Source organism: Penaeus chinensis, chromosome 19 (genome assembly GCF_019202785.1).
Source record: "Penaeus chinensis breed Huanghai No. 1 chromosome 19, ASM1920278v2, whole genome shotgun sequence".
NCBI classification, from domain to species: domain Eukaryota; kingdom Metazoa; phylum Arthropoda; class Malacostraca; order Decapoda; family Penaeidae; genus Penaeus; species Penaeus chinensis.
This window is the reverse complement of record NC_061837.1, coordinates 23,008,454-23,023,453: the sequence shown is the minus strand read 5'-3', so window position 1 is coordinate 23,023,453 and position 15,000 is coordinate 23,008,454. Positions and strand designations below refer to the sequence as shown.

General features: G+C 33.2%; 1 protein-coding gene across 1 annotated transcript in view; it reads left to right on the top strand.

The window, feature by feature from the left end:
• The window catches only part of LOC125034962 (UDP-glucose 6-dehydrogenase-like), a 20,619-nt gene that overhangs the window by 5,105 nt on the left and 514 nt on the right, over positions 1–15,000 (top strand). Inside the window, exons 7-9 of the mRNA XM_047627008.1 lie at positions 156–311; positions 1,842–1,998; positions 12,522–15,000. The exon at positions 12,522–15,000 is cut by the window's right edge and continues 514 nt beyond it. Of these exons, the coding sequence (XP_047482964.1) occupies positions 156–311; positions 1,842–1,998; positions 12,522–12,556 (348 nt within the window). The 3' untranslated portion in view covers positions 12,557–15,000. The remainder of the gene's footprint in view (positions 1–155; positions 312–1,841; positions 1,999–12,521) is intronic.

Genomic DNA, 15,000 nt, shown 5'->3' with positions numbered 1-15,000 from the left:
ATGTGAAAGTGTGTATTTAAGTGTACATCCATCAATAAATTCTGGCCCATGTGCACTCCTTTGTGTACATCTATATATATAAATGTGAATGTATATATATATACTCTATTTATATACTTCTATGATATATATCTGTACATTTTTTTTCTTTTTAGGTTGATCCAAAACAAATTGAACATGACTTAACAAGCTCAACTGTAACAGATGACCCAGAACGTATACAGAAGCTCTTCAGTACCTACTCTGACCCATATGAAGCTGCTAAAGATGCCCATGCTATTGTTGTTCTTACTGATTGGGATGAATTTAAGGTTTGTTGAAAGTGCATATATTTCAGTCTCTGGAAATATATGTGTTCTTTTAAAATCCTGCCAGATGATCTACTTAAAGAGTTGTTTGGTTGAATGCAAGTGTTACGATGTATGCATGAAGCCAATATGCAAAGCATTGTGCAGGTTATTAGATTTATTGTTAGATCTTTTATGAGGGTATTACACTAATGTGTTGGTTCTTGGCTCGAATCTATTGACTTGTTGACATGTTTCGTGTTTTGTGGACTCAGCAATGACTGGGACACACAAGAGGGTATTTAAGTGCCCTTGATCATTAGATTATAAATTTGTTATGATTTTATTTAATTACATAATATGATGTATGCAATTAAAAATGAGTTTTTCTCCAGGAGGGCACGTGAGGGTATATTTTAGAGAACTATTAGCAGGGGATGTTTAAGTCTCTTGTACATTTTATCATAGTTTCATTTCATATAATGATACAGTATAAGTAATTAAAAGTACATGATAGTTTATATTTTAGATAACCATTATCAATGGACATCTAAGGCTCTTTAAATATTATATTGTAGATTCATTATGATTTTATTAGATATGACAATTCAATATAAACAAGTGAAAAAAAAAAAGGTTTTTCTCTAATTACTTATATCAGTGACTCATATGATATCCATATATCTGGCAGTCCTGTTCATTGATGTGATGAAAACACAGAGCCAAATGTGACTTAGTGACACTAGTCAGTATACAACTTTTTTTGTTAATTGTAAGCAGGAGCCATGACTAAACTGTCGAGAATCAGCCTCCTAGTGTAATGCCCTCTTTTGGAACTGCAGTTTATTAAATCTCTCTGTCCAGTCGTTCTGTGTAGCCTAGTAGCCTTTGTTAAGGGATATGTCTAACAAATACTCATTATGAAATAGAAGGAAATCATATGAGATGGCAACACCAATGACTGGAAAGTGATGAAGACTCCATGCAAAATTCCATATAAAAAAGGAGTTATGGCTAGTTTCCCTGTCTCCTTCTCTCTCTCCCACAATTTGTACATACATAGATATTCCTAAAAAACTATTTGAAATTAAGAAACTTGCAAAATCTAGATCATACTGATTATTGTAGACTATTGGCATCTCAGTATATAAATGCAGCTGAAGACATCTTTAAGAAGGGGGGAGGATTAATATTCTTGTATAATCTTCTGAATATCACTGCGTTAATGCCTGCTAGTGTCACTTTTTGTTGTCATGTCTGGCAACTTCTGTAACTATGAGTAGCTTAACCAAATTGAACATACCATTTTTTTAATGAAGATCTATATTTAGGCCTTTATTTTCATAATGAATAGAATGGCATACAAGGTAAAAAGTAAATACAGTTATCTTTGTGTGTGTGCGTGTGTGCATGCATGTGTGCATATGTGCATTTGTGTGTGCGTGCATGCATGCCTGTGCGTGTATGTTTTGATGTATGCACAGGTGGCTGACCTTTTTAATGTATGTAAAAATTATGTGCTTAAATTCTAATGGATGATTTCTTACCTTCCAGAATTTTGACTACAAGAAGATGCTAAACTCAATGAAGCGACCGGCATTCATCTTTGATGGACGTAAAATGTTGGATCACTCTGCCTTGATCAAACTGGGCTTCCACACAGAAACAGTCGGAAAGAGATTTGCCCGCAATGCTCTTCTGAGAGCTTCTGGTGGGGATCTATAGATTAGTGGTGTTTTTGCTGATGACAGTAATCCTATTGTGCCTTTAAAAATCTATTTTTCTTTCTTTGACGACGATGCTCTCATTTGATTAATCTACATGATATTCAGATTATATTTATTTACACTGTAAATCTCATATTGTGACTTTTTATATTATTGGTAGTTGTGGTTGTTGTATTTATATAGTTCTGCATGCTTGAAAGTGTTTGGTTTGTTTGCTTGAAAGTTTTGTAGAGTTTTTAGTAATGCACATGCATGTTTTTCTGTGAATACTAATGACCTGTAAGAGCACAGGTGTTTAGTATTTGGAAGGTTCATACGGGCATATGGATGACTTACGTATGCCTTGCTGACTTCACCGTTTGTAGAAAAGATGGCTCATTTGTATGATTAAAAGTAGGGTTACTCTAGTGGTCCTCTCCTACATAAATCTTCTCCAATTTTAATTGTATATGTATCTATGGTTTTAAAGTTAACATGCAATACCTAAGACCAGTAGATGACTTTAAGCTTAATTGCCTTCAAAGCTTGTCAGGGCAATTATAGGTATTCAAGATAGTTTCTGTAAAAGAAGAATAGACGTTTCTCCTTTCTCAGTACTCAGAGATGATTTTTTTTGCGTATAAGACTATGTTCCAAGGAAAAAACACTAAAACAGTTACCAGAAATATGTCAGACTCTGATACAAATTCATAAAACTGTATGGTTATTTCTGATCCTTTTTTGTATATGGTCATGGGTTTCTCATACAGATTTATCTTAAAAGTTATTTAGTTATTATGATAAATTTGTTTCCAACTGGACAGATTAAACATCACAGTGCACATCCTCCAGGTGATATATAATAACATACAGAAAATACTTTGCTTTGCAAAACTAATTCTAAAGTTAATGGATTAATATATGACCGTCACATAGGCAACATCCTGTACAAAGGGAACTAGTATGCTTGGTACTTCAGATGTCATAATTTTCATCATCAAGTTTTGCTGTTGAATGCCACGTCATCTTTAGTTTCTTATTGCCACATATTGTCAGTACAGTTTCATGTGTTTCTTGGTCACATCTGATATTTCAGCATAAATCATGTGGAGTTTGGCTACTAAAATGTTTATGTACTTTTTGGGAACTCTTTACAGTAATCTACATAGTACTTACCATCATACACAGGTAGAGTAGTAGCAACTGCTTACAAGTATACAAGACTAACCATCATGTCTTTGATCACATATATCCAGCAAATTGTCCCTGAAGATTTTATTGTGACGATTCTTTGTTACGGACTTTGCACTTGCGCCATCTTTTTCGTGCTCTGGGTCCTTAGCAAAGAATCTTCAGTGTAAAGGAAATCATCTTGGGCGAAACAAGGAATGATGAGACATCAATATCTATTCATATGTGGAAGGTCATGATTCTATTCTTTTCCTGGATGTGACATGTCTTGATCTGATTTTTGAAGATATGGCATATCTTATTTGACTTCGGCTGTCTTGTGCAGTAGCGTCTCTTTTGATACCAAATAAATGATTATCACTGATTTCTTGTGCTTCTGTACAGAGGCAGGTTTCAAGAAATCTTTTCGTATAATAGCACCTCTTCTTTTGCTCCATGCTATTATTTTCTCAAGGGCATTTTCTTTTTAGTTAATCAGATCTTTCACTTTCCTATAACATGACTAACATAGATGGTTCTGTGTTGAAGCAATTTTTCTGTAGGGAAAAGGATAGTAGTTTTAATAGATTGTGGTTTTAATACTGCTGTGCTAAAAGTTCAATATCAAATGATTTGTCCAGCTCAGTAATGTTACTATTTTTCCTACTGAAAAAACAACAACAAATTTAGTTATTTTTACTGCAGACTAATTGTACACTTGCACTTAGCTATGACTTGGTGTACTGTACTGTAAAGGCATGGCAGTATGCAATGCAACAGTAATTATAACAGTGATCTCAATAAAGTAACCTAATCAGTAAGTCATTACTAGTGACTACGGCAAGGATAGAATTTTATAGTAAATCTTTGCCTGATCTAGACCAATTTTCTTAGTCATTGTATAGCCCACATGTCCTGTTTCTGATATGGGCTAATAGTTTATAGTACTTTGGGCTTGTGCTTCATGGGGGGTGGTGCTTACATACAGGGAAGTCCATGGATTATTTGACCCAGGCTGGGCCATTTGGGTCTAGAGGTACTGAGAAACACAGTCTGTATGTGCTGTACACACATGATATTTTAGACAGAAGTTTTTATCACAAAAACATACAGTAGATACCCCCATCAAGCAAATATGTATTATATTTTAGAATGCATTAACATGTCTTGTTTTACTTTGGTGATCTTAGCTCATCTTGGGTATCTCAGTTGCCCAGGGTAGCTTTGGTGGAAATTAAGAGTTTAGTCATCCATTGGCTCTAAATACCTTATATCAGCCAGTAAGCCTAATGGTGCTCACTGTTTTTTAATACCTGTATTTTGCCATCAGGCTATATCAGATTTATTCTTTGTAGTTTCCTTTTAATATTTATCATGACATTCTTTCCAGATTTCACCTCATTTGCTTAATATTTTGTTGGAAAAAGGAAAAGTTGTATGTGAAGGAATGGGTAACTGGAATTGGGTGAGAAAAAATCACAAGTAAATTATTATTATTTTTATTTTTTTTTTTTTTTTTTTTTTTTTTAGGAATTTATGATTCAAGGAATATTTTGGGACCAATTATTATTATTTTTTTAGAATCATCACCTACATATTTTTACTGCTTCATTTTCATTCATTACCATTTCATAAATAATACCAGCATGTAAAGAGATCATAAAGCCCCATTTTTCATCCTTGTCATTTTTGTCTTTAACATATCACACAGTATTATTACCTGTCTTTATTTGGCTTGAAGGCATTTTCTTCTTGATAGCATGATCTTCTGAGCTGTTGTAGTGCATGCTTGTTGAACTGAAATCTTTGAAAGGGTTTGTTATTAGCTTGGAACATCGAGTAGCTCGAGGACGGGCATGCTGTGAGTGATGAAGAGCTCGAAGTTTCCTAGTGGTGATATGTAGGCTGTAAGCACCATAGAGATTTACAGTTTTCTAGGAGCATCGTGGGTTAAGGACGGATGAGTTTCGTCGCTGCAATTTATCTCGCTACATCGACACGCTAGGCATGATTTTGTTTTGCTATATTCATTGAATTCATTAGCTGTCATTTTAATGATTGTTTGAGTATGAATCAGTGTTAAAGTCTCAGTAAAGAAAGCAGTTGAATTTTATATATATTGTTTTTGTTTGTTTGAAAAGTTTTATGTAAGAATTATATGTCCTTAGTGTTTAGTGTTTAGGTAACTAAATAGGTTAGCTATTCTGTAGTTTTGAGTAGCTCGAAACAAGGGCTTTAGCCATTTTTAATTGGCTTTGCAATATCTCGAATGGAAAATGCAGAGGAAAAGTTGTATTGTTGTATTATAGGTGCTGATTTTCATTATTGATTTTATATAGTTTTTGTTTTATATTGTTGTTGTTATGATAACACGAAGGCAGTCAAAAAGTTGATATAGTGGAAATGTGGTGCTTTGTGCCAGAGAGGGTGGATTTTGATAGGAGAGATAATAAGACTGAATAATTCAGGTAGTGTGATGGACAAAAATAAAAATTGAGAAGAAAGAAAGGAGAGACTGGTTGCCTGTTTATGATTTCATTTTCCTATTTGAATATTCCGTTGGGAAACCGTAGCTTGAAGAATTTTTTAATTTGATTTCCATATATTAGGTTTCCTCTAAGAATGATGAATGGTGATGCTGTATATGCTATAAAACTACTTTTGCTAAAATGAAGTTGAAATGAGGATTGTAAATAGCAGCATTCGTTCTCCCGACATTGCACTGAACATCAGGTGGAGATGGAACCTGACGTTATCCTTCCCCACAAACCTGGACTCCCATGCTCCTGCCTGACTGAGCCAGTACCACACACAAAAGACATTACAACACTTAAGGGATATTTTTGCATAACATCAGATTGCAGTTCAGAGCAATTTTTAGAGAGCTACAGGACGACATGCATTTTTACCTTGATTTTTTTTTCTTAGTATATGAAAATAAAAGGATAGATGCTAGTGATGATTTTTTGTTGAGTTTTATTGCCTTAGATTGAACTTTTTTGCTCGAAAGGTAAAAATAATGGATGCATCCCTTTTTTGTACACATGTTATAAAAGAAGCTGTTGTAATGCCATTGCTTTCTTTAATACCTTAGCTTGACTTTGTATGCTTTACTATTATATCACACCTATTAGGGAATATGAAGTAGTATAACTACAGGAATGCTTAAGATTGCTTTGTTTGTTTAAGCCAAGGAATTATATATATATATATATATTGTTTTTTGACTGAGGTTAAGAATAATATTCCTGAATATTTATCTACCTTACTTGGAACACAAATAATCTACAATGCAATGCATTGCATGCTGCTTTATAGTATTCAGATTTTTTAATGAGAATAAGAATTCTGTTCTATTTGACTTTAAATCATTTTAATGAAAGAAATGAGGAAAGCTACGTCATTTTACCTACAGGCAGATATCCAGATCTTTAGTTGCATTAACATTTTGTACAAGAAGTAGCTACAGATTTTCAGAGTTACAGTTTTGATTTTCCTACCATATATGAATAACCGACAATAAGAACCTTTTATATGGGTCTGTATGTCAGTATGCATTTGGAATATTATACAAAAAACAAAGAAAAATTCAAGACAACATATCAGATGCTGTTCATGGACTTAACAGTAAAGGCTAAAAGATCTTTTGGATCTTTCCTCAATCCTTTTTTTTTCATCTGGTGTTTTATTGAATCAGCGATGACAGTCGTCATCTCTACATGCCAAGATGAGGTTGGGCCCAAGTGCTGGATGGCACCCATACACATACATTTGTTCTGTGTGCCTTCCTAATCCCTTGCTTGTTGTTGCCGTTGGGGGGGGGGGGGGGGGTTAACGAGGTGGAGGCTGAGGCCCAGTGTAGGGGATCACCCTGCCTCGGACGTCAGCCCTCGCCCTAACTAATTTTGCATGGTAATTTCTTCTCTTTTTCTTTTCCTTCTCATCTTCATCCCTTCTTCTGTCCACCTATCATAATCGTTAACTCATTTTACCCTTTTCACCACAACACTTTGTCATAATGCTGTGTGATCTTTCATGTCTGGCACATTTGCTTGTTTTGACCAGTGACTTTTCTGGAAATCCACAAACATCACTCATGAGCCAAAAAACTTCTTACCAGGGGGCTTCGCCAGATGTTGATGCGGCAGAAAATTTTCAATAAATATAAATTTGCTCTGTGCAGAATATAGGTGTAAGGTAGAACTATACCCTTTAGACCTGAAGATGAAATCCAGGAGGATTTTGGAACTACATTCAGTAAATCTAGCTTGTGTATGTTTTTTCCTACTAAAAAGGCTTGAGATTTTGAGAATCTAATGAAACAGTTCTTTACCCTTCCAAACTTGACCTAAACCCTCAATGCTTTGAAAGGAAAAAATAAGCAGCTTATGTAAAGTGGGGATAAAAAGTTCCCATAATTTTTATTTCTAGTCATATATGGGGGGCTTTGACATTTTCCAAGATTTTTTATAGCATAATGATGGTCTAGGATACCTTAGCATGAGCCATGAATAGGGATCTTGCTAAAAGTTACACCAAGTAACCAAGTAAGCAAGCAAGCAAGCATCATTATGGTAAACTGGAATTTCTATACTAATTATATCAATCTGGCAGATACTGGATTGGGTACACTAAGTGACCTTCCATCTTAACCCTCCTCAGTATATATTTCCGTTTGAACTCGAAAAGAAAGAAAGTTTACATGTGGTTTTACGGCAGTTCGTATATGCACACACACAAAAAAATCTGCAATTCAAGGATAAGTTATTTATTAGTAAAGAAAAAAGAACTACTTCAAGGATTCAAGATTACTCGTCTCTTAATGGTATCGGAAAACAATCAACGAACCTATTGTTGAATTTCTTGTAAAAGGACATTGCTGTATAGAAGAAAGGCTAATTCAAAATAAAATCTGAAAGGCCTTCTTACTTAGGTTGTAGGATATAATTCCCAGCAGAGAAAGTTCTTTCCCTTACTGTACTTGAAGGCACTGGGTTGTTAAGCTCCAGCAAGAGGGGAAGCAAAATGCATCCACTTGGCTTGACATGCCCAAGGACAAATACCCCCCCCCCCCTTCCTCCAATCTCATGCTGCCGGTTGCTATAGGGGAGCTTAGGAGACTGAGACTGGGGCCCAACGTAGGGGATCACCCGTGCCGTCGACCTCAGCCCTCGCCTCAACTAATTTTGCTTGGTCTTTTCTTCGTCCCCTTCTGTCCACTTATCCAAATTGTTAACTTTTTAAATCTTTTTTATTTATTTTTATATTTTATTTATTTATTTATTTTATTTATTTATTCATTTATTTATTCATTTATTTATTCATTTATTTATTCATTTATTTATTCATTTATTCATTTATTCATTTATTCATTTATTCATTTATTCATTTATTTATTTACCTTTGCTCCAATATTTTATCATAATGATGCATAATCTTTGATGTCTGGCACATTTATTTATTTTAATCATTGACCATTCTGGGAATCCACAAATATTGCCTTACGAACTATGAAACTTCCTTACTTAGGTGCTCCCCCCCCACTCCCAATCACAATATTTTGTAAATACAGCTAATAACCTTAGATGTTGACACAGTGGAAAATTTTCAGCAAATAAGATAAATGATGACAAATAACTGGAGACTTGTTCAATATTCAAATTTTCTGATGCCTTTCTTGATCTTTGGGATTGGATAGGGTTACACATCTTGTACAGGGGTTACATTTATCATACTCAAAGAAGTCAGCTGTGAGACAAACAACACATGCCAGTATATATATCTTTCCAAGTTTAGCAATTTGTAAAGTAATAGGTAACAAATATAAAAAAAATTGCTTATAAAAAGGGAACAGTGTAACCAAATTAGTTCGTCTTGAAAAAAATATAATGGCATTACCAATATCATTACAAATCAAGTGATGGCATTACATAGGACCATCATGATATTACTCCCATCTCTATATGGATTCAAAGGAATTATGTAAGGCAGAGCTCCTGCATAAGTTTATTTCTTGCAGATAAGATTTATAGCTTTTCATTAATCAAGGTTTGCTTTATATCATTTTAACAAGCAATGAGTTTTATGATTATGGAGCATAACTTAAATTACTGGATACAGGTAGTTTCCCACAGAATATATACATTTGTTACTCGTCTACTTCTGTTTCTGAACACAAATATACACTGTAACTCATTTAAGATTCCTCCATCGATATAAATAGGGATTGCTTATGGCAACTAGTACTAGAGTTACATAAAGCAAAATTTTCAGATTACTATAGGATTTTTTAGATTGCCTTGGAGTCTTGAGGGTGTATGTGATAGGTCACGTAATGGTATCATGGTTGGCTGTTTTACAGATTGAAGATGTAAATGAATGCCAAAAAATGATCAGTTAAAGGGTAAGACAAAGTAGTGTTACCATTAGCTGTTCCTATGAAGAAGTAGATAGGCTATATGATATTGGAAATTAAAATTCTTAAGCATATGAGATGAAGGGGCAGCTTAAATGCATTAGAACTAAGGAAGACAACAGCATGGTGAAATTATAACAACACTGAAAGTTAACCCCTTGTGGACAGGCATCTTTTGGATAAATACAAATTTTAATAATATTTATCTGAACAAGAGAATAGTCAGTAATGATAAAGAAAGACTGAATTATCATATATTCCTAATGACTGTGAGAGATGTGTGTGTGCATTTGTTTCCTTATTTGATTATCAGTCCAGTCCGTGAAATCTTGTTTTCTGACCACATGTGAGATATTGTATGAAAGAAAGAAAATGTAATTATTCGATCTTGTTTGCATATGTACCTGTACTATAATTTGAAAGTCTGCAATATGAATCTATGTCCAGTTTAAAGGAACTGGGGTAATTTGGAGTGTGCAATAGATAGCTGTGCTTCTGTACATGCTTATCATCTGACATTAGGTAACATCCTGACCTCAGCTTACCACCTAGCATGATGGCACATTCTACTTGAGTACTTGTTTATGTCTTCTGGCAACTTATTTCCTGTTGAGCCTTTTAAATGCACTGCAGTAACCAAAGAATAATATCATTGGATCTCTCTGTGAGGGTTTAATATCCAGGAATTACATTTTCCCCTTTAATTCTTGAGATTAAATGCTCTAGCTTACTAATGTCACTCTATACTGCAAATGTTAATTGGTAGTTTTATTTTAAGTTGTGTAGTGATATACAATGGATGCAATAATATACAACTATGAATTGTCATGCAGCTTCACTAGGCATTGTTAACCAAAACTCAATTAGGGCATTATGATTTTTTCAAGCATTCATGCACCTATTAGACATAGAGGATATTTTGCATGTTGTGCAGATAAACCTCCAACTTATATTTTCAGTTCTCTCCATGGCAGAATTTCCACCCAAGCTAGGAATAGAACAAATAGTGTAACACCTGCGGAGTTATAGTTAGCAAATATTTTTTTCTTTCTTTCTTTTGACAAATTTTGATGCAGAACCTAAGATTAGCTATATTTCTCTTTGGTAAATATCAGTTTATAAATATTTCAATGCTATATAAACAGTTAAAAAAGCTTTCTAGTCATGTCTGAATTTTTTTGGCTCCGTTTCTCACATATTTGAAGAAAATGAATCAATAGATTTATTTCAATTGCATTTATACAGTTGGTAATTTTTAACTTGCTGGATATGGTTGCCTCGGATCTCTTATGCGGACCAAAATCTGTGCTTTAGGCTTACTTGAACAGCGACCCTCCAGGATGTTTTTTAAGCTCGGCCCGCATGAACACTTGTGCATGGTATTAAGACTCCTTGACCCCTCTTTGCAATGCTAATAGCTCTTTTTCTACAGATGCTTTTTTTTTTTGAAGTTTTGCCATTTCCAATATTGTCATTTATTATGCTTTTATAGACTTTATTGAGCAGATGTTTTCTCATAGCAAGACTTCCACATTATCTGGATCCAATGAGTTAGGGATAATCAGTTATGCAAAAAGTTAATGGGGAACCATGTCTGTTACCTGTTAGGATATTTTATGAACTTGTCTTTTTTCAAGAGAGATTTTATAGTCATTTCAAAAGTCAGATTCATGTGGTAATGTATTACATCTGCGAATTATCCACTCTTTTGATATCACTTGGATGATTGAGAATGTTTCCGAAAATTATTGCAATAGGTGCAGATGGCTTTGAATTTAATTATTGGTTTAAGTTAAAAAGTAATACAATAACATGTATTATATTTTTTGACAATTCTCCACTCAATTTGTAATATTGTGATTTATCATGCTGTTGATATTTATTTTAAAGTGAAAATTTGCAGTTGCTCTTTTCTCACAGGTATAAAAAAGATTGATGACACAAAAAATAAAATGTATTTTGTGTACAGGTCTTTGTACTTTCATTTTTCTCAGTTGGTCCATGATTTTCCTTAGAATTGGTCCTGTATTCTATTAATATTTGCTTTGTGTTTCTATTTTAGATATTCAGCTTTATCCCTTACAGCTTGGCTTCTCATTCACTAATGAATTCGCAGAAAAAACAAATATAGAATTTGGGTGCACCTTAATAACCCAATATCGCTTCATAAAACTGAATTCTTTTACCTGTTATGCTGAATGGTGTTTATGCTTTTGCACATTATTTTATTTATTATTATTATTATTATTATTATTATTATTATTATTATTATTTATTCATATATTTATTTTCTTCTTTTGATAATGATATTAGTGTGTATAGCTATTAAGATCAAGTGTGTGTTTCGTGGTTCAGGTATTGAGAGGAAATTATAACTGTTTGAGTACTGTCATGTCAAAACATTTCTTGAGAGTCAAAAATGTGTGTATATTTGTACTCCGTTATTAATGGAATATATTTCTCCACAAGCTTCATTGATTAATGCCTGAGCTGTTATAGGATGCTAATTCTTCCAGAGAAAGCATAAAATAGTGATGATGCATGACAAGTGCAATGATAGCTTTTGTTTGACGAGAGTTTGTCAGAGAAATTTCAGTATAGTTTTTATCATGTAGGAAAGGAGAAACACAAAGAATGTATAGTGAGATAATTATATGTTTCCATGAATTAGGTAATTAAAAAGGTCTTGCTTGGAATGTGATTATTTATTTTTCTTCTTAATTAAACAACAGTAACAACAAAAACAGAAATTATTATTATATATTTTTAAAATATTATTATTATTATTATTATTATTATTATTATTATTATCAGCATCATCTCAAACTGTGTTATTAAAAAAAAAAAAAATTAATAACATAACATAAATGCACTGTATTGTTATGTACCATCTTTTGCAAATAACCTAATGTTCATATTTGCTTTTTCTTTTTTCTTTTTCAGGTGAACATTTTCCAGCATTCTCATGGACACCATAACTCAAGAACGGTCTTCCAGCAGACATTGGGGGTCCAAGGATAGTGAAGAAGGCAAAGTCCTAGAATATCTGTACTGGTTATCAAATGTATTCGGGTGCTTTGAAAATAAGCTCACTGTTGTTTGGTTAATGTCTTGAATAATTTATTAGGTTGGGTTCCTTTTATGACTTTGGTCTTTATAGATCATAGAGAAGAAACTTTATTGTTATTGAGGTGCAAAGTTGGTTTTATGTCATTTGATATTCTCATTTGGCATTATTCAACCTTCTTTCTCATAGTGTGATTCAACAAAATTTATTAGTGAATATCCTATATAGAGGAGTTTATTTTTTTAGTTTAATTTAATGCAAGAAGAAAAATGAAAGAATAAAGCTCAAAGGGTTACATCAGAGGATGCATATTTGCATTTAATTTAATGCTGCTGTCTCCATTTTTTGGAAGTCAGAAGATTAAATAGCCTTGATTATGTCTCTCTTCACAATAAGTAGCTTCTGTTGTACATTTTAAGTCCTGACACCGGTAATATACAGACCCCTATGTAATCTAGAATCTTGTGGGAAGTGAGGAATATTAGATACTGACAATTGTGCCAGAATTGTTTAATAAACATTGCTTTGAAGATAAGGAAATGTTGTTGGCAAAAAATGAAGGGGGAAAATGCAGGGGAACTTTTATCAACTAACTTCAAAGTGCAATTTCATATTCAATATGGAAAAACTTATCGCAATATAAATGAGTATGGTTTTGTAATGATATGTCTGTAGCATATGGTTAAATGTTCACATAGCTTCTGTATGGCTTAAATGACTTTGGGATAGTATTTTATAAATGTTGTTAGTGACCTATTATCCTCTTGAAGAATGGAATGGAAACCTTCAAATAATGTTTTTTAGCTTGGTTATGATAACCATACTTGTTACAGTAACCAAGATGTAGCATGAAATTTTCAGTTGTAACTGAAAAATTGGTGTTGAGATGTTATATTATTCAGAATATAGCCTTATATTATCCTTACATATGTTTCCCAGCTGTCCAGTCTTGTAAGTCACAGCAATCTCAAGTTTTATATAATGATAGTATACAATTATTTGAATGACTGCATGAATAATCCTTTAGATCTTCTGTAATTTTACATCATTATGACAACTATTCCTTATATATAATGATATGAAGGGAATGTGAACATGTCTCTTAAAGATCCAAATGTTTACCCTTTTCTCATATTTGGTTCGTTGCTGTTTTTGATAATGTTTTTCTCAGAATTTTTATAAAGTTGAAGTTTGGAACATTAGACATGAGAATGTTGGCTGAGATAGAATACCCAGTCAGGTGGAAGAGCTGCTTTGTTCACAGAATATTTCTCTGTAAGAAGCTTTTATGGAAGTGTGGACTGCCATATTTTTTTAAGCTAAAGTATTAACTGTGAGAACTTTTTGTTTCAATATCTATTTTCTTTATTTTTAGATTTTGTAACTGCTGTTATCTTTAGTCATTCTGATTTTAGGAAATTTCTGGCCTGATTTTTATTAAGTTAACTTTATTTATCATCATCCTTTAAAATTAAAAGCCAGAGATGTACCAGGTTGTGGTACTGCTCATTAAACATTGACAATATCCTGTGATGGCAGTTTTGTAATGCATTTATATACTGATTAACTGAGTAGACGGTATTGGTTTGTCGAATTACCGGTAACTACCATAGACATTCCCTAACTCATGTATTTCACACATACTGTTGATCTTATGTGTGGATGGGTCTGATTTTACATTGTATTTTTCTGTTCCGGCATGTAGGTTCATATTATCAGTGTTATTAGACATACCATAGGAGTGATTGTAACTGATTTCATGGCAGTATTATGATTAAAAGATTTTTAAAAGTATTATATAATTTTGGGGTAGTTTAGTGAACAGGGAGATTTAGTATGAAGTGGGGGTAGCACAATGTTGGTTATGGTTATTTTTCTTTATTAATGTTTAACCAGAATTTTTGTTAGACAGTTAGAATTATGGAGTGAAATGGTGCCAAGATGATTTTTCTTCTTGTAGTTTCTTTGTTAAAAATGACTTATATATATTTAGATTTACTTATTTATATACATGATGGTTATGAGAGATATAATCCTGCAGCTGATATGCTGGAAAGGAATACTTTATACATAGTTACACTAATAATCAATATTTAATAAGTGCCAGCATAGTCCTCTAAAGAATAATAACTAATTAAAAGCCAGTGACTCATAAACCCTTTAATTCCCAGTTCGAGTGATGGGCCATCTTGCTACAGCTCACTTAAATACCTGTTAACTGCATCAAAACAGAAGTCAAGATATTACTTATTATTGTTAAATGAGTTTCCATCTGATGCACCAGCTAGTCTAAAGCAGAAATCCTGACTGGCATTATTACTTAAGGAGTGTTATGAAGTGTTATATGTTCGAGGA